Genomic DNA, 25,626 nt, shown 5'->3' on the forward strand with positions numbered 1-25,626 from the left:
CCTATTTTGGGTTTTGGGATTTGGCTTGATTTTTCCTTGCATCTGGCTCTGATTTGGCTTGAATTTTGCCAAATTTTGTGGTTGGATAGGACCCTAGTTTACCTTAGGTATAGGCTAAGGCTTGAGATTGGGTTAATGGCTTTAGTTAAGGTTTAAGTTTAGGCTAAGGTAAGGTTTAAGCTAAGATTTGGGCTAAGACTTGGGTATGGGCTATGGCTTGGGTTTGGCTTAGGCCTGGGCTAAGGCTTGGACATAGGCTAAGGTTTAGGTCTCTTAGAGATCCTACGGTTTAGAAAATATCAATGCTTTAAATATTTATGACTATCTTGTTGCTAGCCTGAGTGGGCTGTTTACACTGGTCTCCCAAATACATCTGTGTTCTACCGCAATTCTCCTCTTTGATTTGGCAATCGTAAAAGCATAATAATGACACTTTTCATCTCAATTAACAAGGTAATTGGTAAAACAAACAAACTCTTAGTTGCCTCTTATGTAATTTTTAGTGCCTGCATATTATCCAATAAAGTGTCAAAGTTTTCTTTTATAATTGGAGAGCTGGTCCAAGGCTTTATGAAGTCGATGCGGGACTTAATTCTTACAAGTGGGCCCATGATTCTACATTGGCACTGCTAACCACCTATTTGTTGCCTCATGTTTAGACCATGAGTAGAAGATCTCCTTAATGGGAAATCTTTTACCATTGAGAAATACAACACTACCCTACATTGAACTTAAAAAGTTCAATGTAGGGTAGTGCTAAAAAGAAAAACACTTAAAAAAGTTAAAATTTCTGCAGTTAAGTAGACTTTTAAGATGTGGTCCATCTATGGTGTGGATGCCACAGACTAAAGGTCCCAGTTACCAAACATGGCCCAGCACCGAGGGATTAGTTGCGACAAGATTAATTGAAGGAGAAATAGAATTTCAATGAGCTTAATCTGGAAAAGAGATCCCTCCTCTCCAAGTGGGCCCTTCCCCAGATCTTTACTCTTGCTTAGGTGGTAGACTCTAAGGAGTTTCAACACTCGGTCAAGGGTTCGAGTATCCAAAGGTGGTGAAATCCCACTATGGCATGAGTATGTGGGTGTGTGTGCGTGTGTGTAAAATAATTATATATATATATATATATATACATATATAAAGAAGTGGGCCCTTCCCCTGAGTGTTCGATGAGGACGCTGATTTCGTCCTATCCTCGCCTGTCTCTAGCCACGAATGAGCGTTTCTGTATATATCCACGTTGTTAAGGTTTTTATTTTTATTTTTATTTTAAGGAAGTGGACTCTTACCACAATTTCATTAATCACAGAATTTACAGCTCTTCAGGTGTGTCTCAATAAAATTAAGAGACGCATCTATCATACATGAAACAGACCAAGAAAAAGGGAACAAAAAAAAACAAGGGAACGACTATACCAGTGCAGATCTGAGAGTTCCTAGTCCTAGACGATCTAGGAAGATCAGACCCCGCACATGAACTGGAAGAGATGCTGAGTGGAGATGAATGGCATGGGACTGACTGACGCTGCCTTCGTAGGCCATGCCATCTGCCGGGCCGTTGTCCTCTCTGTGGATATGATTGAATACGAATGTACCCAGCTACTTCAAATGGTTTATCTTGCCGAGCCAAGGGCCCCACCGCCATGGGGTCGAAATCTTCTTAGAGAGTAGGTCCACCACGATCCTAGAATCTGATTCCACAACTACTTTATGTAGCCCTCTTTCCAAGAAAATCGCCATTCCATCATGAATTGCACACAACTTAGCAAGATTATTAGGTCCCACACCATACCCAGTAGCAAAGGCAAACATGAAATCACCGTTATTATTTTGACAAATACCACCACCACCCGAACTGCCAGGATTGCCTCTAGCAAATCCATCAACATTTATTTTAACCCAATCAGGAGGGGGGATCTTCCACTTGATGATGACTGAGCTAACTAGGCGCTGACCCTCGGGCCGTGAGCGCAGACTTCCTCTTCTACTGATTCGGTCGCTGCTCAAGCTGGAGTTGAAGAGGTCACCGAAGATAACTTTGCCCCACCAAGTAATGCGAGCAATGGAAGATCTGATATGCATTGCCCTATTCTCATATTTCTCTTCATTTCTAGCACGCCAAATCTCCTATAGAATAAGGAGAGGAAGGAGATTGCGAATGTTAGTCGGGGCACAACCCGGGGCCGATGTGCTTCTCCACTGCATCAATCTCCCTTTAACCGAGTTATGAAGGATCAGAGCCACCCCGAAACGAGCGCAGAAGTAGCTCTAGATGGAGGTGGCCAGATGCCCGAGGAGGAACAGATGTTGGATGGATTCTACGTCCGGCTTCGGGGATGACCCGGTATTACAACAATAACATTTGGACGCAAGAGCAATTCCTTTCGACTAGATCCTAATGTCCACCAGGGTTGCTCCTTGGATCAATCTCTAGATAAAGATAGAGATTTTTGGAGGCAGATTGCTGTGCCAAGCCCAATCAGCCCACCTTACAGATGGGGTCATAACTCTGTTCACTTTCCAGACTGACTTGACAATGAAGGAGCTTGACGAGTCATGGGGCCAGATCTAAGCATCTCCATCGTCAGAAGTAGCGAAGCCTCCCTGAAAGATGGCGTCGATGGACTCTTGAGGGAGGAAAGAGAACATTGCAGATGGAGGAAGTGGGCCAGCAGATCCAAGGAAATATCTCACCTGCAAGTCCTTCAGGGCCTCAGGAATCGCTCTATCAACTATTTGCTAAAGGGGACCCAATCCAGACCAGTTGACAGTCCAAAGGTTAAGATCTCCCCTCCCTACCTGCCACTAGGCATTTTCTAATAGGAAGGGGAGGCAAGCTCTGATTCTTCTCCAGGTGGGAGAGGCTTGAATCTGTAAAGGGATTGGGATGTCGCTCTCTAGGTCCCTATGATATTTAGCCCACATAAGAGATGCCCAGGGCCCGACGTTAAGACTAAATTTGGCTACCCAGGCCGGCTTCAAGTGGAGGGCAGCCATTACCTCCTTCAATCTTCTAATACCCAAACCACCTTCTTCAATAGGTCTGGCGATTTTCTTCCAAGCAATCCATTGGAGTTTTTTTTTTACCATCACCCAACCCCAAAACAATTTTGCAAAGCTACGCTCAAGAGTAGTAGTGACCTGACCTGGGACGTGCATCGAAGCCATGATGTGAATTGGAAAGCTACTTAATACGTGTCTAATGAGGGTTCATCTGCCTACTTGCCTTAACTGCCTACTCTGCCAACCGCAAATATTTCTATTCACTTTGTCCATCAGAAACTGAAAGTCAGATATTTTTAATCTTCCACTCTTGAGTGGCACACCAAGATAAATGAGACCTTCTCTTGCTCTGGCGAAACCCAGAAGGCGCTCAATGTTCCTGATTCTACTTGGCTGCATGTTTTTGGAGCAAATAAAGTAGCTTTTATGCTTGTTGATCTTCTAACCCGATGCAATCTGAAAAGCTTTGAGGAAATTGTTGGCTGAGACGAGTGATGTCCAGCTACCATTGAGAAAGACTAGAATATCATCTACGTACAAAAGGTGAGAGATGAGAGGGGCCCCTCGTTGAAACTTAAAAGGCTAGTAACCACTTGAAATCATATGATGAGAGAGGGAGATAGAGAAAGCTTCCATTTCCAGAATGAACAGGGCTAGTGAGAGAGGGTATCCTTGTCTCGAGCCACGCGACGACTTGAAGAACCCCGTTGGTTCACCGTTAATAAGGACAGAAAACCAATTGTTTCCCCAACACTCTTCCATTAGAGAGATCCATCTGTTACTGAAACCAAGCTTACTGAGGACCAGTTTCAAAAAATCCCAATTTACCCTGTCATAGGCTTTCACCAGATCTAGTTTGAGGATGATGTTCCCTCCTCTAACTTTCCTGTTAATCTCACGCATTGCTTCTTGAGCCAACGTGATATTTTCTGAGATGGATCTGCCTTTCACAAAAGCACCTTGTTCATGAGAAATCAACTTTGGCGGGATATTACTTAGTCTAGTAGCCAGAATTTTTGCTAGGATTTTGTAAATAACATTACGTAGGCTAATAGGTCGGAAGTCTGAAAATTTTACTAGAGCTGAAGATTTTGGGATAAGGCAGATGTGCGTGGCAGTAAAAGCTCTCAGAAGGGCTCCCCCAAGTAAACAACTCTACCGTTGCCTTATGTATGTTGCCACCCACAATCTGCCAACATTCAGCGAAGAAGGCTACTGAGAACTTGTTTGGGCATGGGGCCCCATCTTTCAGAATGGAAGAGACTGCGCCATAGACTTTAGCTAGGGAGGGCAGGAGGAGAAGAGCCTCATTATATTGTTGGTTCAGGCATTGAGGGATGTTTTGAACGAAATCTGGTTGCCGCTAGGCTAACTGAGACTGGTAGAGGGCTTCAAAATACTCTATTGCAGTTGCTTTTAGTTCTTCTTGGCCAGAAATGAAGATCCCTGCTTCAGTTTTAATAGAGGAAAATGTGGCTCTTCTGATTTTTTCTGTAGCCAGAGCATGGAAATATCTGGTGTTCCTATCTCCTTCGTCCAACCAGGAGTCCCTGGCTTTTTGTTTCCAAAAACTTCTTCCACACGCTCCAATTGATCCAGCCTCTGTCTAACTACCAAGCTTTCCTGAAGAAGGTCCTCGTCCGGATTGTTTTGCATTCTACAATCAAGGATTTCCAGATCTTCCTCCACCCTACTAATCTGCTGGAAGATGTTACCACAAACTACTTTGTTCCAAACTTTCAGCAACTGTTTTGTTTTCTTCAACTTGAGCTGAACATTTAACATGGGCTGAGTGGCGCATTTACCACAAACTACTTTGTTCCAGGCCTTCCTAATTAGCTGATGGAAAGAATCTTGGAGGGTCCACATTCTTAGGAATTTGAATGGTCTGCTTTTGGGCTATTACTAGGTAGGAAAGGATAGTCGGAGGGGGCCATGGTTAGACCTGACACGTGGCAAGTGTTCAACTTTAAACAACGGGAAATAAGCAGCCCATCTGTCATTTATGAGAATCCTATCTAATCTCGCCCACACCCAAGCAATTCCGGAGCAGTTGTTACACCAGGTGAAACGATTGCCCACAAATCCTGCATCAAGAAGGCCAGCATCTTGAATAGCTTCAACGAAATCTGCCATGCTTGATCTGTCCGGGTCATGAGCTCCCAGCCTTTCATCTGCCTTAGCAATGGCATTGAAGTCTCCTCCAATTGCCCAAGTCCCAAGGGAAGACCTACTGAGGGTAGCCATCTTAGCCCAAAGGGTTCTTCTTTGAATTTTGCAGCATTGAGCATAAACAATGGAGAGGAAGATCGTGTCATTTGGGGGCTGCAGGTATGTACAAAAAAATGATGCAGATCTAATGCTTAAGTGGACCACACCACATATGACTCTTACATTTAATGCTTTGTGCATATAATGCAACCCAAGCTTATTATTTGTTGTGGTCCACTTGAGCGTTGGATCTATCTCATTTTTGTGCACACACCTTAAAATGATATGAGAGAAGGGAACCAGGAATGGATGATGTTGATAAGAAAATAAATCACGGTGGACCTGCCCATAGAACTGCCCATTCGGGGCTAGAGATGGGCACGAGGTAGGACGCAATCCGCATCCGTTCGATGAAAGTTCTCAATGGTGGAGTCTCATCAGTACATGACATGTGTCCCATTCCTAAAGGGGCCATCCTATAAAGTGAGAGAATGGGGAAAGGGCTGCTAGCAAAGGAGAGAGGCCGATCAGCATTCCCTGTCAACCATCAAGGTTAACCCTATTAGTAGGGGTATGAACGCACCAATGCCAAGAGGAAAAGGGAAGATTATATAAGAAGAATGCTTGATAGAGGACCGAGGTGTCCACCTCAAACACCCCCAATTCGAGATCCAGAAGGGGGCAAGGATCGTGTCTAAGAAAATCATCTCTTAAGGCAAGCTCACATCAAGGGCGTTGCTGAATGGGAAAAACGATTAGAAGACATTTAATACATGTTCAACGAAATGCCTAAAGTAGACCAACTATAATCTCAGGTAGCTGAAACCCAACAACCAATGGTAGAAGAGGGTCCAGATCTTCCTAGGGCATGGTCTTTAGACAAAGGTCGCCAACTCTTGTGAGACGGTTGTGGAGGAAAGTGAGGTGGAAGTTATCAAGGGAAATGTTGGGAAAACATTGCACGTCTGTAAACATCTCTTAACAAAAACTAGATGAAACTTTGTGAAAAACCCAATATAGAAGAGGTGACTCCCATTCCATAAGTGACAATGAAGATAGGGAGGATCTAACTTTAAAGAAAAAGTCCCAGAGGACGAAAGGAAAAAAAATGATGCTGCTAAAGAGAGAAGTGGGAATTAGGCAGTGTAAGCGAAGGCTTCGAGCTAAGCAATCTGGCTAGCTCTCAGATGATTAGTATGATCTCTTAGAATGCAAGGGGTGTTGGTAATGCTCCAACCATAAGGTATATTTGCAAACTAGTGAAGAAAATCCTTCAAGAACCTATGTTTTTTTTTTTTAATTTTTTTTATTTAAGGAAGTGGGCTGATGCCATGATTTCATCGCTTTCAAAAATTTACATACCTTCGGGTGGGACCCTACAAAAAGGACAGGCATCACCTATCATGTGAGTGGAAGAGGAACTTGGAGTTGATACAAGAAGAATCAGGAAAATGAGAAAGGAGAGAAGAGTAAACGAAACTGGCCTGAGATCTAAGAACCGAGCCAGATAGCCCCAAGACCTACCTTATCCAGGACGAGGTTGCCCCTTACATTGACAGGGAGGAGCGTGTACTGCATGATAAGAGAGTTTTTCTAAGAGGTGCTAGCCAATTTTGCCATGCCATCAGCCGGCCCATTACCTTACCAGAAGATATGTGAGAAAATGATCCAGGCCGAGGAGTTGAATCTGGCAATCCGTGCAATCCAATATTTCCATTGCCAACTGGGAGTGATTGACCCGTCCAAAAAACCAATGACCAGCCTTGAGTCTGATTCCACAATAATCTGACTAAGGCCCAGCCAAATGCAATGATCGAGGCCATCATGGATTGCCCTGAGTTCTGCTTTTACGTTAGAAGCCAAACCGAAAGCCGAAGAGAAAGCAAAAAATGAACAGTCCCTTATCGTCTCTACAAATCCCACCTCCACCTGAAGGGCCCGGATTCCCTCGTGCAGATCCATCCACATTGAGCTTGACCTAGCCTTGATCTAGTCGCTGCCACCTGACTACCAGAGGAGGTTTGGAGCAACCTAAGTTGGGGTGAAGACCCAATTCAGCCATGAATGATTGAGTGGGTGGAGGGTGGAGAAGTGCCAAGAAATGGGAAGCAAGCGTGGAAAGCCATTGAGATATAATTGAGCGGATGGAGGATGATGAGGGCCTGATGCCCTCAAACCTGGCTGCGTTACGGGCTTTCTAAATTTCCCAAATGATCATGTAGGGAGTGATTTGTTGGAGAGGGGAGGTGTAGTTAGGGGCGTTCCACCAAGCTGTCAACATTCCTTTGATGGAGGAGATAGAGTTAAAAACCATCCCGAAAGCACCCCCAAAGTAGTTCCAAGTAGATCGAGCTATAGGCCTGGAACTGAAGATGTGTTCTAGTGATTCCACCGATCGATTCGCATTAGGGAGATAGGAGCAGCAATCACAGGTAGACACCATAGGAATTCCACATTTTTGCACTTCCACATCAACTGATATTGCTTTGTTCAACAACCGCCAGACAAGAAGCGACATTCTAGGCAGCAGGCTAAGATGCCAAACCTAATTGAACCACGCTCTTCGAAGATTTCTCATCCGACATAACTCCCATCCTGAACTAACTGAGAAGGAACCAGAGGGGGTGAACAGCCAGAACCTGCAATCCGGGTTATCTGATACACAGAAACCTGCCTGGAATATAAAATCCACAAATTGTTAGGGGAGGTAGCCATAGACGGAAGGAGGGAGGGGGCCTGATTTACCCAGAACCTGATTAACTCAAGTGGTGAGGAGATCAGAGGGCACCTGAGAAATCGCAAGATCTAGCAGCTGACCTAAACCCGACCAATTATTAGTCCAAAAATTATAATTGCCAAGCCCGATATTCCATTGCGCATGTCTATTCAGAGTAGGGATCAGCTCGTTCACTTTCTTCCACATGGGGAAAGCCACAACAATGGTTCTAGAGATGGTCTACTACGATCGAGCTGAACTGTGCTTGGAGGTCATAAAACTTTTTCATAGGCTAACCTCAACTTCATTAGTGATCGACCAGCCCAGCTTCATCCGAAGGGCTATCATGAAATCCTATAACATCCTAACTCCCAAGCCGCCTTCTGATTTCGGGGTACCAATGCACTTCCATCAACCCAGTGAAGTTTCTTCTTACCCTCAGACCAACCCCAAAGAAAATCGCAAATCGACGTTCTAACGCAGCAATGACTTTGATTGGAATTTGGGTTGCTGCCAGAGAGTGGATAGGGATGCTACCAAGAACATACTGAAGAAGAACAAGTCTGCCTGCCTGTGAAAAAAATTGAGTGCGCCAGCCATTAATCCTTGCAGCCACCTTGTCGATCAGGGGTTGGAAAGAGCATGAATGGATCCTACCAAAAGAAATCGGAACTCCTAGATACACCAGGTAGGATTGGATAGAAGGAATGCCCAAGGTTCTTTCTGTGGTTCTGATTCTAGAGGTAGGGATCGTGTTGGAGCAGATTAGTGCACTCTTGGTGAAGTTGCATTTTTGACCAGAGGATTGCTGATATAATTTAAGGAAGTTGGAGAGTGAACGGAAAGACTTTCGACCACCATTTGTGAAGATCAGTGTATCATCTACGTATAACAGAAGAGAAACCGGAATGTAACCCCTTTTGAGCTTGTATGGAGTACACTCAATAAACGGGTGATGCCTCTACTCAGAACCTCAGCCGCGAGGATGAAAAGGTTGGGAGATAGAGGGTCTCCTTGACGTATACCTCTTAAAGACTTAAAGAAACCTGAGGCTTCACAATTGATAATCACAGAGAACCAGGCACTGCTCCAGCAATTTTCAACCATCTAGATCCATGAAGAGCCAAAACCAAACCGAATCAGCACTTGTTTAATGAAAGACCATTCTAGCCGATCGTAAGCCTTCATCATATCTAATTGTAAAATAATATTGTCACCACGTACTGTCCTATTGATGTCCCTTTCCAGCTCTTGAGTGAGGGCAATGCTCTCCGCCATTGAACGACCCTTAACAAAAGCACCCTGTTCGAGGGAAATGAGATCAGGGAGCACCTCTGTCACCCTGGACGCAATAATAGTAACGATGATCTTGTATAGGCAGTTGTATAAGTTGATGGGGGCAGAAATCTGAAAACGATCTGGGGGTAGAGGATTTCGGGATAAGACAGGGCAGGGTGGGTGAAGCAGCCCGTGGAAAAACACCACCCCGAGAAATGAAAACTGCAGCCTTAAACAGGTCTTGACTCACAATGTCCCAACACAAAGAATAGAAACTTGCCGCGAATCCATCGGGGCCTGGAGCAGCATCTTTAGGGATGGCTTTGACTGCAGCTAGTACTTCTTAGAGAGTTGGAGGGGCTGTGAGTTTCAGATTTTGATCAGGCCAAACTACTTGCGGGATCACATCTAGTAACTACGGATGCAGAGTGGAGACCCCCGCCGAGAAAGAGGAGGAGAAATGCTCAATTGCTGCAGCTTTTATATCAGACTGATTATCCAGCGTCCGACCGTCTTCCAGGCGAATAGAAGAGATAACCAATCTGCGCTGATGTGCTAACGTTGAGGAATGGAAAATCTTAGTGTTACGATCCCCTTCCTCTAGTCAGTTGATCTTGGCTTTCTGTTTCCAGTAGATTTCCTCCTTTGGTTCCAGATTCTTAAGTTCTTCCGAAGCTAAATCAATGGAGGACTGCTAGGTAGTTGACGAGGAGAGCAGATCAACCCCGTCCTGCATCTGGATTTCCAACGCACTGAGATTGAATTTTGCCTCTTTAATTAGCTGAAATATGGGTGTTCTCTTAGGGGTGGGTTTCTGTCTCCCTTCCCCTCTTTCTTCCTCTCTTTCTGAGGCTTTCTTTTGTAGGTGGTGATGGCATCTGCTGACGTTGAATACTGCTGCTTTGTTGGAGGGCTCGCATGGGCTACCGATGACCGCTCTCTCGAAAGGGCTTTTAGCTCATTCGGAGAAGTTATCGAATCCAAGATTATTAGCGACCATGAGACGGGGAGATTGAGGGGCTTTGGATTCGTCACCTTCAGCAACGAACAGTCCATGAGGGATGCCATTGAAGGGATGAACGGACAGAACCTTGACGGGAGGAGCATCATTGTCAACGAGGCCCAGTCCAGGGGAAGCGGTGGCGGTGGCTGAGGATTCCGTAACAGTGGTCGCCGTAGCAGTGATGGCTATGGAGGGGGAGGGGGAGGAGGTTATAGTCGCAGTGGTGGTGGAGGTGGTGGATGGGATCATGGATATGGTGGGTCATATGGAGGATCTCATTACCGTGGTGGTGGTGGGGGTGCTTCAGATGACAACTGGAGAAACTAATCGTTACTAGAGTGGCGTCTTTGCTCCAGATGGCAAATGGAGTAACTAAGTAGCAACACTACTAGTACTAGTTATGGCTGGGTTATCTTTATCTTGTGTTAAATGGTGTGTGGAGAGGAATGACTGGGTTATCTTCTTCTCTAGTTATGTTTTTTATCTTGTCCTATTATGGTTTTTGATCTCTGGTTATGGTTTTTGATCTCTCAAGAACTACAATTAGTAATAGTAATAGTAAAAAATATAAAATAAAAAAAAATAGCTGAAATATGTTACTGAAATAATCTTTGTTCCATTGTTTAAGGGCTCTTTTAACTGCTTTTAGTTTGAACAGAAAATTGAACAAGGGGTGGTCAGAACCTCATTCATGAACTTATGTTGAGTTTATCTAAGCTACCACTAGTAGTCCATAATTCGGGATTTGAACAGATAAATAAAATGCTGACCGAGGGGAAAATCTAACTGTTGTACATAAGTTTCATTCACATCCACGAGGTGGAAAGTTCTTGGCAATGCCATGATGAAAGTCAAAACGTAAAGTCGTCTATGCGGAATGTGATAGAGTTGAGAGGGGTTTGTTATGGGACAATCCGCTATGTGAGTAATCTTATCAGTGGCTAGTGGCTTCTTTCCAATGACTTCAATATTTCATAGATGTAGAGGAGAAACTTAGGGGAACCCACCTAGGCATTAGAACAATGGAAGACTGTAGGAGGGTGATCAATGAGGTCGGGCTTATTGATGTGGACTATAAGGGCTCGAGATTCACCTGGTAGAACAACAAGTAGGGGTGAATTAAGGAGGGTTTGGTACAGGCTATATCGAGTTCTTGTCAAGTCATATTGGATTAATGAGTTCCCTACCTTCAAGGTCTCGCAACTCACTCTTGTATTATCTTCGACCACTCCCCAATTGTGAAGAGAATAAAAGATGATCTAAAGAGAAGCCATTTTGGTTCCAAAGAATATAGACCACCCATCCTAGGTTCAAGAAGATTGGTAGGAGTAGTTGGGAAGTAGGGGTAGATGCCCCTCCGATGACAATGTTTTTTGTTAAAATGAAGCGATTCAATTTGTGCTTGAGATTGGAACAAAAAATAGTTAGGAGATATCTTCCAAAACATCAGAATAGTAGAATAAGTGGGGCTAAAGGTTGAATTCGAGTTGACCACAACCAGATGGGAAGAAGGTTGTGCAGCCCCAAAAGAGATAGTATAGAAGTAGAAATCCTAGAATAAATGGTTGAGGGAGATAGGAATACCCAATTCTTTCACAAGTCGATTGTGGATAAGTGAAGTTGTTTAATAGTGAGCCTCATCAAAGTGGAAAATTGAGCTATCTCGGAGCTCAATTTGAAATTGAATCGAAAGCTATAAGGTTCTTCAACTCTATAAAATGAGTGGAATTTCAATAGATGATACCTTTTTGGAAGGTATATGCCCTAGTGTCAAACTAGGACAAGACAGATCTTATGTGAATTCTAGATAAGGAAGAGGTCCAAACAGTTGCCTCCTCTATCCCAGTGAATAGTGTTCCAAGCCCCAATGGTTTTGCTGTCTCTTTATGGAAGATTTGAAACCTTTTGCTTTGGATTTCTGGCTCATGAGCTGTGGCGGACTCTCGGCCCAGCTAGATGGACTAGTAATGCAACGCTTAGAGTGCCGAAGACTATTGGCTTTCCACTTCCCTCGTCGGGCTGATTCTACATTCTGGAGTCATGGTTGGCTACTTGTTGGGGTAGCCTATCTGTGGCTTGTTCTCAATGGTTGATTGTCGGGTTTGTCAGTAGGGCTCGTAGTGAGGAGGGTGGATTGCCCGGTTTTTTCTGTTCAGCATGGTGGATGGCCCTCTGTAGAGTAGTTCTGGGCCCTCCACCTTGTTAGGCATTGGTAGTTGGCCTTCCTTTTGTTAGCTTTTTTTTCTATATGATAGGTGAGGCCTGAATTCTTTTGTGGTGCTCACCCGAATTGCTAGGCTGTAAAGTCTCTTTTGTCAATATATTCCAGGTGGGGTCTCCACCTGTTTTTCTTTTCTTTAAAGAAGAAGGAAAAAAAAAGAAGAAGAAGAAAAGCCCCAATGGTTTTGCAAGTAGCTTTTTCTCATCTAGCAAATTTCTTATGGGGATGGGAAATCCTGCACTCATTTGGAAGCTCATTGATATGTCTAATTCCCAAGATAACAAATCTGGAGAGGCTCTCGGACTTTCGGCAGGCCAATCATTCCGTGCAATTGCATTTATAAGATATTCTCCAAGCTTATGGCATTGCAGTTGGATAAAATTCTTCCCAAAATCATTTATAGGAGCAAGGGCATTCTTTCAAGGCCATAGTATAGCAGAAAGCATTGACCTAGCTAATCAAATGGTCGGTGAGATTGATCGAAAGGTGAGAGACAGTAGTGCTATCATGAAATTGGACATGAAAAAGGCATTTGATAGGTTGGATTAGAAGTTCATAGCCCGGATAATGGAAAGGCTTAGATTTGTGGTGCACTGGTTGGACTTAATGATCAGGTGTTGGAACAATTGTTGGTTCTTCATCTCCTTAAATGGTAGAATATTGCGTTCCTTCAAAACATCCAAGGGCTGAATATGTTCATCCTAGTAGAAACAGGGGCTGAATATGTTCATCCTAGTAGCAAACACTCTTAGTAGAGGGCTAGAAAGGATATACATGAGGGTCCAACCTTACCATCTTCCATGCTCATGTCTGTGCTCATGCCCACACATCTCGCACCTTTTATTCACCCCTTTTATTCACCGATGATACGATAATCAAGGGGTGGCGTCGCTTAGGAACCTAATGAAATTTCTAACTTATGAAAGAGTATCTGATTAGCAGATTAATCAATCTAAGGGCTTGTTTGTTAAATCTGAAATCCGAAGTTTGAATCTGAAGTCTGAATCTGAAATCCGAATTTGAAGTCTGAATCTGAAATCTGAATCTGAAGTCGGAAAACTAATAGTGAATCTAGAATAACTTGTTTGTTAACTAACATCTGAAATGTTTGAAATATATTAATTTGACACATTTACCCATATGAAACAATTGTGATTGAATCTCTATCTTTAAAAACTTCATCAATTTCATACTCACCTTTTCCTTCAGTGGGGCCCACTTAAGTCTTGTATCCTCATTTTTTTGTCTCAAGTCCTAAAATGATCTCAAAACACAGATGGACAAATTAGATATATCACAAACATAACAGTGGGCTACACCTAAGATTACAGCGTAGGAACTTCCTGCGAAAGGCATTTGCACATAATTCGCACTCCAAATCTGGGAGGGGAATGCGTACTACCCTACCAAGATCTCCCTAAATATAGACAATTAAGTGCTTTGTGGGGCCTACCATGATATATATGTTTTATCCATACCGTCTATTCATTTTTTCATATTATTTTAGAAATTAAGAAAAAAAATAATAAGGCCAATCTAAGGCTTAAGTGGGCCACACTACAAAAACTATGGGAATTGGGTGCCTATCATTGAAAATTTCTTGGGGTCACATTAGGCCCTGATCAAGCTGATTTTTGTGTTTTTCCTTCATCTAGGTCCGTGTGACCTTATAAAGAGATTTGATGGAAAATAAGCTTCACGTTGGACATCAGGAAGGTTTTAACGGTAGTCGTTCTAGTCCTGCTACTTTATGTGGTGTGGTTGACTTGAGCTTTGGATGTGCATCTTTTTTTGGATCATGATTTAGAATGATATAGAAAAGTTGATAGATGATGTGGATCTAACACATAAATCATGGTGGGCTCAGACAAGTGCCGTACTTCAAAAGTTGGGATGTGCATAACGCAAGGGAAAAAATCTTTGTCGTAAAGGACAATTTTGGATTAAAAAAATAAAATCACGGAGCGCATTCTTGAGTCCCCATTAAGCTAGACTCCTATCACGGAAAAATTTCGGCATAAAATGGTGGAGCACTTTCCTTCTTCCGCATTAAGAAACACCACTAAACATGAATATTTTCCAAATTCTGCGTTGACAAACAGGCGCTAAGAGTTGTTTCATAGCTTTGAAGGACACTTCCTTACCTCTTTTGCACAAATGAAATAAGAAATAGGGTTCAAGCATGGCAAGTTCCCATTGATACACCCAGAGTCCCAATTACAAATGGTTGGCTAAGGGCCATCCCTCTCCACCTCCTAGTACAAGAGAAAAAAAAAAGAAAAAAGAAAAGAAAGCAAGAAAATTTAGACGAAAAAGGCCCATCCCCACTTGCAGCCCATTGTGACTCAAGACAAGGAAAGAAGAGCTACTAGTTGGCCGATAAGGATGGAAGTCTGATCCCTCCATTCCAGCAGAAATCAAAGAAAAGAAAAGAAGAAGAAAGCAAGCCTAAATAAAATGGGCAAAGTGAAAACCCTAAAGGGCTCTTCGAGTAAAAACAGTGGGCACATATTGGACTTGGTAAAAACACGAAAGGGTGTTAATGGTAAAAACAATAAAGTTGCCAAGCGACAAGCAAGATCAAATACTCAAGACATGGTGAAAACCTGAAAGGGCTCTGTCGATAAAAATGACAGGCAAGTCGGACGTAGCGAAAACTTGAAGGGGCATTGCGGGAAATATTGGCAAGATATATATTTAAAAAAAAAGGATCAAAAAAAGAAAAAATAAATAAGTACATGGAAGATCCATTTCAACATGAAGATTCAATAAATGCAAGTAGGGCAGTCATGAGTCAGAAATTCTTTTAAGTTCCTCCCAAATCCTAGGGGGCGAGATACCATTCCACACCACCTTAAGGGGATAGGGACCCTTGGCGAATGATTAGAAAACTATGTATGGCATTTGACCAATTCAAACATTCTGATTGCCACAGCTACGAGCACAACAAGTTCAAACCACGCATACATGCATAGCATAAGGCACAAAATTAAAATTTTCAAAAAACTTTCATTTCATCTCAACATATGTTTTCTTTACATGTATGTCTCTATTTTCCTTACAAAAATAAAAACAAAAAATAATATATTTTACTATTCACACAGCATATAAAAATCGTGTATGGATGACCTAATAAATAAAAAACCAAGCAATAAACTCTTAGTCCTTGTCAAAATCCCCAAAAGGTAAGTATCTCTCCCTCCTGATCGAATACTTCAATCCTTTCACTGAAGTGCCCTCTCCTCCAAGGTATTGAAGCTCATCGACCACAAAGCAATCTCACTTGCTGGTAGAAGCCAATGTGTGAAAATGGGCAGTTAACACACCATGGCCCATAAAATCACTATGTCAATCAAGAGAACACAAGAATCTAAACAAAGTGAGGTTAGTTAGCATTCTAACAAAAATCGGCATCGATCACGATCGTCAATTCACCATTTAATGGACCATATCATCTTTCGAAAACCATCTAAAAAATTTCAATAAAACCCGACATCGATCATGACCATTAATTCGTGATCCAATGGACTAGCTCATCTTTAAAATCCTAAAAAAACATTCCAATAAAAATTGGCATTGATCGCGGCAGTTGATTCGCGAGTGGATGGACTAGATCATCTTTAAAATCTTTAAAATATTCATAATAAAAATTGGCATTGATTACAATCATCGATTCAGGATCCAATGGACCGGATTATCTTTTGAAAATCTCAAACATATTCCAATAAAGACCGACATTGATCGCGATCGATGCGATGGACCAGACCACTTTAAAAAATAAGAAAAGTACTCCTAATAAAAATCAGCATCAATTGCTACCATCGATTCACAATCTGATGGACTAGATCATCTTTTAAAATTTTAAAATATATCACAATAAAAATTAACATCGATCACGACCATCAACTCTTGATCTAATGGACCGGACCACTTTCGAAAATCAGAAAATACTCCCAATAAAAAATGGCATCAATCGCTACAATTAATTCATGATGCAAGCCCCTTATTGCTTCTCAAATAGTCGTCAAGGACCTATGGTATGGGAAATAAAAATTGGGGTTGTTGTTGGGAGGTCCAATGTTGATGCGATAACGAAGCCATGCGATAAAAAACTGAACAACCCTTACAACAATAACAAACAATCTACTTATATATATATATATATATATATATATATATATATATATATATATATATATAAAAGCAAACAGTCTACTATAACCCTATTTTTCTTATTTATGTGCCACATAACTAAATTGACTACAAAAGTACTAAAGGCTACCAGTCTATGAGAACGCCCGATTGGATCATCTTTTAAAAATCTCAAACATATTCCAATAAAGATTGGCATTGATCGTGACCATCAACTCTTGATCTGATGGACTAGACCACTTTTGAAAATTAAAAAACTACTCACGATAAAAACTAGCATTGATCATAACTGTCAATTTATGAACCGATGGACAGGATCATCTTTCAAAAATCTCAAAACATATTCCAATAAAGACCGACATCGATCGTGACCATCAACTCTCGATCCAATGGACCAGACCACTTTCGAAAATCAAAAAAATACTCTTGATGAAAATCGACATTGATCATGACAGTCGATTCGCCATCCGATCAACCGAATCATTTAAAAAATATCAAAATATTTCTAATAAAGACTAACATCGATCGCGACCGTCAACTTGCGATCCAATGAACCGAATCATCTTTCAAAAATACAAAAAACATTTTCAAATCCTTAGACCGTAAATTAGTGGGACGATAGAATCACATCACAACTAGCATACGCCCTAGCCCCTTGCGTATTCTCAATAAAAAATCAGCTTACTAGAAGTCCCAAAGGCATCCCTAGTGGTGACAACCAAGTAAGCTGGACTCATTTCAAAATTATCTTACAATAAAAACCCCTTCGAAGTATCACTCCCTAGACTTCTGTAACACTAAAAGATGTTCAATATCTTTGGGTGAGAGTCAATGCAAAATCAAATAAGATCTTATGTCTCGCGATTTCTATCGGATTCGAATGCACATCAAAATACGATCAGAATGAACACCCGTGTCTGCTCCATCGTATCAAATGCAAATGCTAAGAAAAGACAATAGGCCAAGACTGGTAATGAGAAATCATCTAAATGAAGAAAAAGATAAATTGTAACCCAAGTGTCAAAACTAAAAGATTGTATGGAAAAAAGGTCACCCACACATACCTAGGCATGGATTCTTGCAAAATTTGATCGAGTCCATGTCGGAATAGTGAGTTCCCCATAAGGCCGTAGAAAGCGCTGGGTTACTAATTACTTCGACGATCAAGCAAAACAAGTACTCTAGGGGTGATTTGGGAAGCAGCTGACATTCCATTACGAGTTAGTATCCTCGTAAGGCCGTAGAAAGTGCAGGGGCTATACTGTACCTTTTCGATGTTAGTACTAATCACGAGTGAAAGGGTTGCGATTGCCAGCCCATGTAAGGACAATCACAATGTTTTCCTCAAACCCTCACGATATGTGCGACTTATTTGTTTCCACGCAACCAGCTGATATAGGCACAAAGGCAGACAACAAATCCAGACCGTAATTCATGATTGACTGGCAAAGGTGAGGTGTCCACTCGCTTTGGCATTTAGTTGCGCACAACCTTTGCCATAGAGGGGCATCTATACACACCCCACCTCAGGTTGATAAGCTGTTTAAGTTTGAACAGATGGACAGTCAACCAAAACCCCAATCCAAAACACCAAACTTAGAGACCTAAACCCTAGGAAACCCCAATCCTAACCCCTAAACTCAACCCAGTCAACCTAATCCTTAACATTGGGAATCTGAAACCCTAGAGCCTCGAGTTTGCTCGATGAGTCAACTCACCTACTCAACTCACTAAATCAATTCACCCAGTCAGCCTATCCAGTCCAAAAACCCAGTTAACTTGCTTAGTTAAGCTCAAAACTAAGCCTAAACCAAAGCCCAAAGAAAGCCCAATCAGAGTACCATGCAAAACCTCAAAACACCAACCTTCACAATAGATCCTCCACATGCTTGGAGGAGGCTACCTACCAAAGTAGAAAGTCCAAGTGGGGATCGGTGGTAGCTAGCTTGCCGCTGGCCACGTGACACTCCTCCCCTTTGGGGTGGTGTCCCTCAAGCATGTGAGATCTCTTTTTTCCAGACCCTTAGTGTACGGTTGAGGTGTATTTACTTCGATGTCCATCTCCTTACCCAAAATTATCCTTTTGCCACCTGTCTAACCTATGAGATGATGTCATGTAGCAATCTCCAATCTTAATCCTTCAACCACCTTTTGCTCCTATGATTACTACAATTACCAGAAAATTGGAGTTAGAGGATATAAATAGCCACTCCCCTTCTCATTTCAAGTAGACACTCCCATTTTCAACCATCTCTTCTCATTTAAGGAGGCCCTTTCCATCCCTCCACCAAGGAGAGTAAGACTGAGAGAGAGAGAGTCCAACCTTGGTCTTACCTCGCCTAGTTAAAGCCTGAGTCTCATTAGCTATCTAAGTTCTAATCTAAGACACCCAATCTAGCCTTGTGTTATTACCATCCATCCAATCATGCAAGCTTCAATCAGTTTCATCAAATCAAAATATTGGCATTGTGCAACACTCATTCCCTTCACACCTCCCCATTTCATCATTTTCTCGTATTTGATTAGTGGGTGTATGCTCTGTGGCTTGTCGATATAATCGGGGCAGGCCCACCAGAAACCTTACTTAGTTAGCCGTCGTTTTGTCATATACATCAGCATTACATTAGATCCCATCATTTTCTCATATTTGATTTATGAACATATGCTTTGTGGCTTGCCGATATAATCTGAACTGGCCCACTTGAAACCTTAGCTAGTTAGTTGTCATTTTATCATAAGCATCAATATGGCATCGAGCATCCCACACATCACACTTCAACACACTTCACACCCTGCACTCGATCATTTTAAATGTAGGCTCTGCGACTTGGCGACATAATTGGATCTTTCCCATCAGAAATTCGGATGATCAATCACCATTGACATTGTATCGCATTACATTTTCTACACCCGTGAACTAGTCATATTCCTCAGAAATTAGTCAGACCTTATGAAATAAAGACTGTACATTTGTACTGGCAGAGATGATGCCTAACACCTTCCCTCTCTGTAATTGTGGTCTCTTACTCAGAATCTCTAGAATGAAAACTCAAGAGTCATCTTAGGGTTAAAGATCTTCAAATTCTCGATCCTAAGCGTTTCTATAGGGTCTATCTGATTGTAGGATAGAAATAATTGGTTAGTAGTGACTCTTGTCAAATATTACACCCTCTTACCCCCAAACGATAGCCCTCGAGCGAGGTAACCTGTGGAAAAGTGACTCAATCTCCTGTCCCCTCGGGAAATCCTCCCTCCAGCATCCACATACACTAACCTCTAAAAGTGTGTGATCATTCGACACGCATATGTCGATTATATCATTATTCTCCACTTGTATGCCTACTCATATGATTAACTGAGAAAGGTCAACTCTTGAGAATCTATATCACTATGGGCTATGGGCCCTGACTCCTTGTTGCATGGCCATAAGCCTAGCTAGTCTGACAAAGCAATGAAGCTCCTTATCCAGTATGATGACATAATCATTCTCTGTAGCTTTACGTGATAAGCTTATGTGGCTAACGTCACTCTTAACTACTCTCGAGATACAATCCGACTCTCATAAGTCTATTGAGACTAGACATATCACTCATTGAGTGATTTTTGGCCTTGTTCGTTGCTTTTCGTTGGGCAAAGAGCATATTGAGTCCCCAATATGGCAATCTTAAGCCCCAAAAGGCTAAAATGATCCCTTTGACAACCAAGGCTATTATCATATAGCTTGGCTATATAATATAGAATGGGCATCTCATCATGCATCTCATATAGCTCATTGATCTTTTCTTTAAATTTAAGGGCTATTCCCTTGGAAAATAGTTAAGGGTAGTGTTGTACCACACCCAGAATGTACATGAATCCAGATAATTAAAATAAACCTCATGACAGCTCATTGGGCTTTGCTTCAAAATCAAGTGTTATTCCCTTGGAATATAGTTAAGGGTAGTGTTGTACCACACCCAGAATGTATGTGAATCCAGAGAATTAAAATAACACTCGACCTACTTGTCTCATATCTCTATTATATTGTTGAATGTTTAATGGATGATTATGAAAGATACCCACACCAAACGCCACACATTCCGCTTGCCGCTACCATAATTAAATCGACAACCATTGTTCTCAAGCCTTGCTAGGCCATCAGTCACTGAATCGCCTTCTTTAAAGGAATGGGCTATGTTGAGATTTATGTCTGCTCTCAATCGCACAATAGCTTCCACTTGGTACAATATTGTCCATGGGGTTGGCACGAGGAGGTTTGAAATAGCATTAGTAATGATTTTGGAGTTTTGACTCTATGACTCTTAAGCCCAAATCAATGCAAAACTTAAGACCATCCAAAACTAACTATGCTTCAGCTAATGTGTTAGAGATCCCGCAATAGAAATTATGAAATGCAAAAATAACTTTTTCCGTGTGATCTCTACATATGCCACCTCCTCCCCCCTCATTGAGATTCCTACGAGAAGAGCCATCAAAATGCAATTTAAACCATCCCTGGTTTGGCCTTACCCATTTAATAGACCCTTTGAGTTTCAGTCTAAATCCCAATCAATTGGAGGCTAATCTCTTCTCTCACAGCAACATTTCCCTCAGTCTGGACACAATTACCAACCTCTAATAGCCACCTATCAACATTTTTAACGACATCCCCCACTAATACCACCTTGTCGTCAAATTTGGCAACATTTTGCCGAAGCCAAGATTTCAAATTTATCAGGCAAGGCAACATACCTTGAATAATCTTGAATTTGGAGGAAAGACTAGCTCTAATCGACCATAAATTGACTCTATTCCTAATAGATTGGTGCCCATCAATATGGGTATCGAACAACTGACTATAATGCTCCCACACCTGATTTTCTAGATTTCCATGACATAACAAGTGATCTACATCTTCTGCAGACACGTTAAAATTGCAAACTTAGCATATAACTAATTCAATTAAACTATTCAAATTATGGGTCAAAATTTTATTTTTGGCCAAAAGGTGGGAGCACACCACCTGCAATTTTATTACTATGGAAAAAAAAAACTTTTTACTGCCAAGAGTGGTGAACCACATCAACTAGCCGAACCACACCCAAACAACAAAGCCAAATATACAATCAATAAATTACAACAATGAGAAAGGAGTGCACCCTATACATGTATTATCCATAGCCAAATGCCCCCTCACCTCCCTAAAGACCTAATCTCTCCTTCTATGAATCCTACTTCCCCCAATCCCTACTCCCTATTAGGGCTAAACTATCCTCTACTGAGTTACTTTCCTAAACATGTGAAAAATCATATAATCCAAGATTGAAAGCTTGTTCTTCATTTCACCCACAATATACCAAATCCTCCAAGGAAGGAAATAAATAAAATTCATTTTTCCACCTTTTTTTTAATGAAGTACAATTTTCATTCCAGCAGCGACTTTAAAACAGTCTAAATTCATGTGGGCCCACCGTAAAAAAAGGTTGTAGGCCCGCCTATCGTAACAACTAAGTAAACAAAATTAGCCTTCCCTCAAGCTACCCAACCCTACTTTGTCTAAGAACAACAATCCACAAATGATAGGGGGAAGCTCTCCCAACGATTGGAATTGTTGGTCCACTTGACCATCACTCCCCAAACGGGCCAGGCCATCCGCAACAGAGTTAGCCTCCCTAGGGCTGTGTATGATACGAACTTACATTCTGCTCATGAGAGACTCAATCCTTGCCTACCAATACCACATGGACCAAGAGCATAGATATTGCTTAGAGAGGACTAACACCATTGAATTTGAGTCACTCGCCACCTCCACCTTGGTGAATCTAAGCCCCGCACACTAAGTAAGACCATTAAGGATTGCCTTGATCCTTGCCCGAGTATTGGAGCCGAAGTTGTACCCATTGGATAAAAGCCCCCCCCCCCCCCCCGTGAAAGACTCAGGTTTACCATCGTCAATCCATCTACATTTATCTTAACTTATTCGTGTTGTGATGTAGCCCATTTGACCATCGTATTGGGTTTAGAGACTTGGAAAAAGGAAGTAGGCGATCGATTAGGCTAATCCAGCGATGGACGTTTGTGATTACCCTAGAGGCACGAATCTTGAATTCTTCAAAACGGGTGACGTTTCTAGCCTTCCATAGCTCCTAAAAAATGGTGGTGGGAATGAGGTCCCTACGGAGGAGGAATCGATCCGAAGATGTTGTTGTAGTCCACCATGTGGTAGCCCTACCGACCGTTGTGGTGGGAATAGGCTCACACAAGTTAAAGAGCTGCTTAAACCACCCACAAACCTTCATTGCCTTGTCACCTGAGGAGAAAACATGGTCAATCATCTCAATTTGGGGTGTAGAAGTGAAGAAGTAGCTAGCGCATTTTGAAACGATGCAGACACCTTTGCTTTGAATTTTAGCATCCACCAGGACTGCCTTGTGAATGATCTACCAAGTTAGGAGCGAGAGCTTTGACAGGAGTTTTGCATGCCACACCTACTTCGACTAGGCTTTCTTCTCACTGGGAGTTCTGATACTTTGTTAGGCCAACCTGATGGTGAGTTCACCCAAAGCAGAATCTATCCAGATGCACTTGTCCACCAAGCTAGAGATGTAGATCCCCTCATCTAATATGTGATCGAGGATTGCCTAAGGGAGGAGATGTTACATTACAGCTTGTGAGTTTCATCCATTAGGCCTGATCATATCTTGAACCATTGGTGTTTGGAAGGGACAAGGTGATGAGTGTAATCTCCAAGTGTTGAGGGGTCCTAGTTCCAACCTGTCCATTTCCCAACACTACACTCCCCTTGGTCGATCAGCTAGCGGGTACAGTCAGCAACTACAGGGCTTAACATGCAGATCTGCCTCCAGAAGTGTGAGGTGAAAGAGGCTAGACTCTCACCTGATCCTGCTGACTGAAGATCTCTAGAGTATTTTACCTTCATGAACTCGCTCCACCAGCTAGTCTCTCCCCTGAATCGGACAATCCAAACCATCTTCATACAGAAAGCCTTCATCACCGACTTGAGGTCTCTCAGCCCCAAGCCACCCTTAGATTTTGGGAGAGAAATTTTCTTCTAGCTTAACTAGTGGTAATGCTTCTTATTCCCTTCGCAACCTTAGAAAAAATTAGAGAAGGCTTCTTCGAGCTCACCTAAGAGGTTGGCGGGGGGAACTTCCTTGCCAGCTAAAGGGTGGATTGGGATGCTAGCTAGCACGTGGTTGATAAGCGTAAGCCTTTCCGCTTGGGTTAAGATTATGCACTTCTAACTCAATATTATGTTATGGATCTTCACTATCATGGACTGAAAGTACGCCCTCCTAGGCCTCTCTTTGAAGATAGGAATCCCCACGTAGGTGAACGGAGAGACCTCTCTACTGAAACAAAGAATTATTTTGGCTGACCTTACACGCACTTCAGATTGCCCAGCTGAGAGGATAATGAGGCTCTCATGGCTATTGATTTTTTGGCCTAACACCTCTTCATACTTATTGAGAAACTTGGCAATCTTCTTTAGGGATTTAGAGCTTCCGTTTGCAAAGAGGATCGTGTTGTCAATGAAGAGGAGATGCGAGACCAGTGGGTAGCCCCTGCGGGTCTAGAAGGGTTGACAGAAGCCTCTACCAACAGATTGTTTCAAGGCTGCTAAGAACTTTAGTCGATAAGAAGAAGAGCCCCGATGAGATTGGGTCTCCTTGGCGAAGCCCTCTCAACAACTTAAAGAACCCGCACACCTCACCATTAATCAGGACCATGAACCAGGAGTTGAGACCAACACTTTTCCACCACTCCAATCCATATCGCCTCGAAGCCAAACCAAATGAGTAGCGCTTTCAAGAAGCCCCAATCAAGTCTATTGTAGGCTTTTTTTCCATGTCCAACTTGAGTAGAATGTTTCGACCTCTGACTTTTTTTCAAGTCTATTTTTTCATTTATGTGCAATTAACAAATTTACAGCTGACCTGATTTAGGAGGGCAACCACAAAAAAAGGACCTCTCCTATCATATGCTCTACATATTAATAGGAAAAAAAAACTAAAAAGACCGAGACGCAGCGCGAAGATCCCTCGGACCGCCTGAGGAGAGCCCACCACAAAACCAAAACTCGAAAAGAACCGCGACGGGACCGGGAACCACGCACTTTAAAGAGGAGATGATCTCAGGGTCCCCAACCTGGTCCTGTCCAGAATGAGCATCCCCCTCAGATGTCATGGGAGTGTGTTAGGATGCACGTGAACGGAGTCCACTTGGTTCTCGCTACCCATACGAGCCAAGGCATCCGCAGGCCTGTTCCCCTCTCTAAAGGTATGGGAAAAGGACACCGAACACCCCTTAAGTAGGGAAAGAATCCACAAGACCCAATGTCTATAGTCCACGGAATACGGGACTTCCCTAGGATGAGGCTGAGTGCAAACTCGGAGTCCGATTCAACAATGATTTTCTTTAACCTCGTCAAAAGACAAAAATTGATGCCATCATGTATATCCCTCACTTCCGCGACATTATTGGAGCACACCCCATAGCCTAAGGAGAAGGTGAAAATCAGATGGCCATTATCTCCCCGACAGACACCCCCACCTCCCGATAGGCCCAAATTCCCTCTCGATGAGCCATCGACGTTTAGCTTGACCCACCCAACTTCCGGCTTGCTCTATCTAATTATATGACACCTCATCGGTCTTTCCTTGGGAGAGGGAATGCCCAAGATCCTTCTACACCTTCTAGATCTCCAGTTGTCAACCACATCCTTTTGAGGGATTAAATCTGCCCACCATTTTATTCGAGCAATGGAGGAAGCGACCCTCATCTTGCGTCCCTCATATTTTGCTTCATTCCTAGCATGCCATATTACCCAGTAAATGAGAATAGGGAGTAGGTACCTGATAATGGCTGGTGCTCCATCAGCAGTCTCAGTAAGTCGCCACTGCAGCATTCTCCCTATGACGTTTTGATTTGGCATGATAGGAATCCCACAGCAGCCGCCAAAATGGGACCAAAGTGCAGCCGCGTGCTAGCCATGCAGGAACAGATGATCAATAGAATCAGCTTTGGGCAAAGCTCATTGAA

General features: G+C 42.5%; 1 protein-coding gene across 1 annotated transcript; it reads left to right on the forward strand.

Moving 5' to 3' along the window:
* Nucleotides 1–10,002: 10,002 nt before the first annotated feature.
* On the forward strand, nt 10,003–10,794 carry LOC131216983 (glycine-rich RNA-binding protein GRP1A-like). The gene has a single exon (XM_058211640.1). It carries the CDS (start codon nt 10,080–10,082, stop codon nt 10,359–10,361), a length of 282 nt encoding a protein of 93 aa, XP_058067623.1. The 5' UTR covers nt 10,003–10,079; the 3' UTR covers nt 10,362–10,794.
* Nucleotides 10,795–25,626: the final 14,832 nt, after the last annotated feature.

This window comes from Magnolia sinica, chromosome 10 (assembly GCF_029962835.1).
Source record: "Magnolia sinica isolate HGM2019 chromosome 10, MsV1, whole genome shotgun sequence".
NCBI classification, from domain to species: domain Eukaryota; kingdom Viridiplantae; phylum Streptophyta; class Magnoliopsida; order Magnoliales; family Magnoliaceae; genus Magnolia; species Magnolia sinica.

What these genes read in the sequence shown, in the direction of transcription:
- LOC131216983 (XM_058211640.1), top strand. Translation starts at nt 10,080, where the DNA reads ATGGCATCTGCTGACGTTGAATACTGCTGCTTTGTTGGAGGGCTCGCA.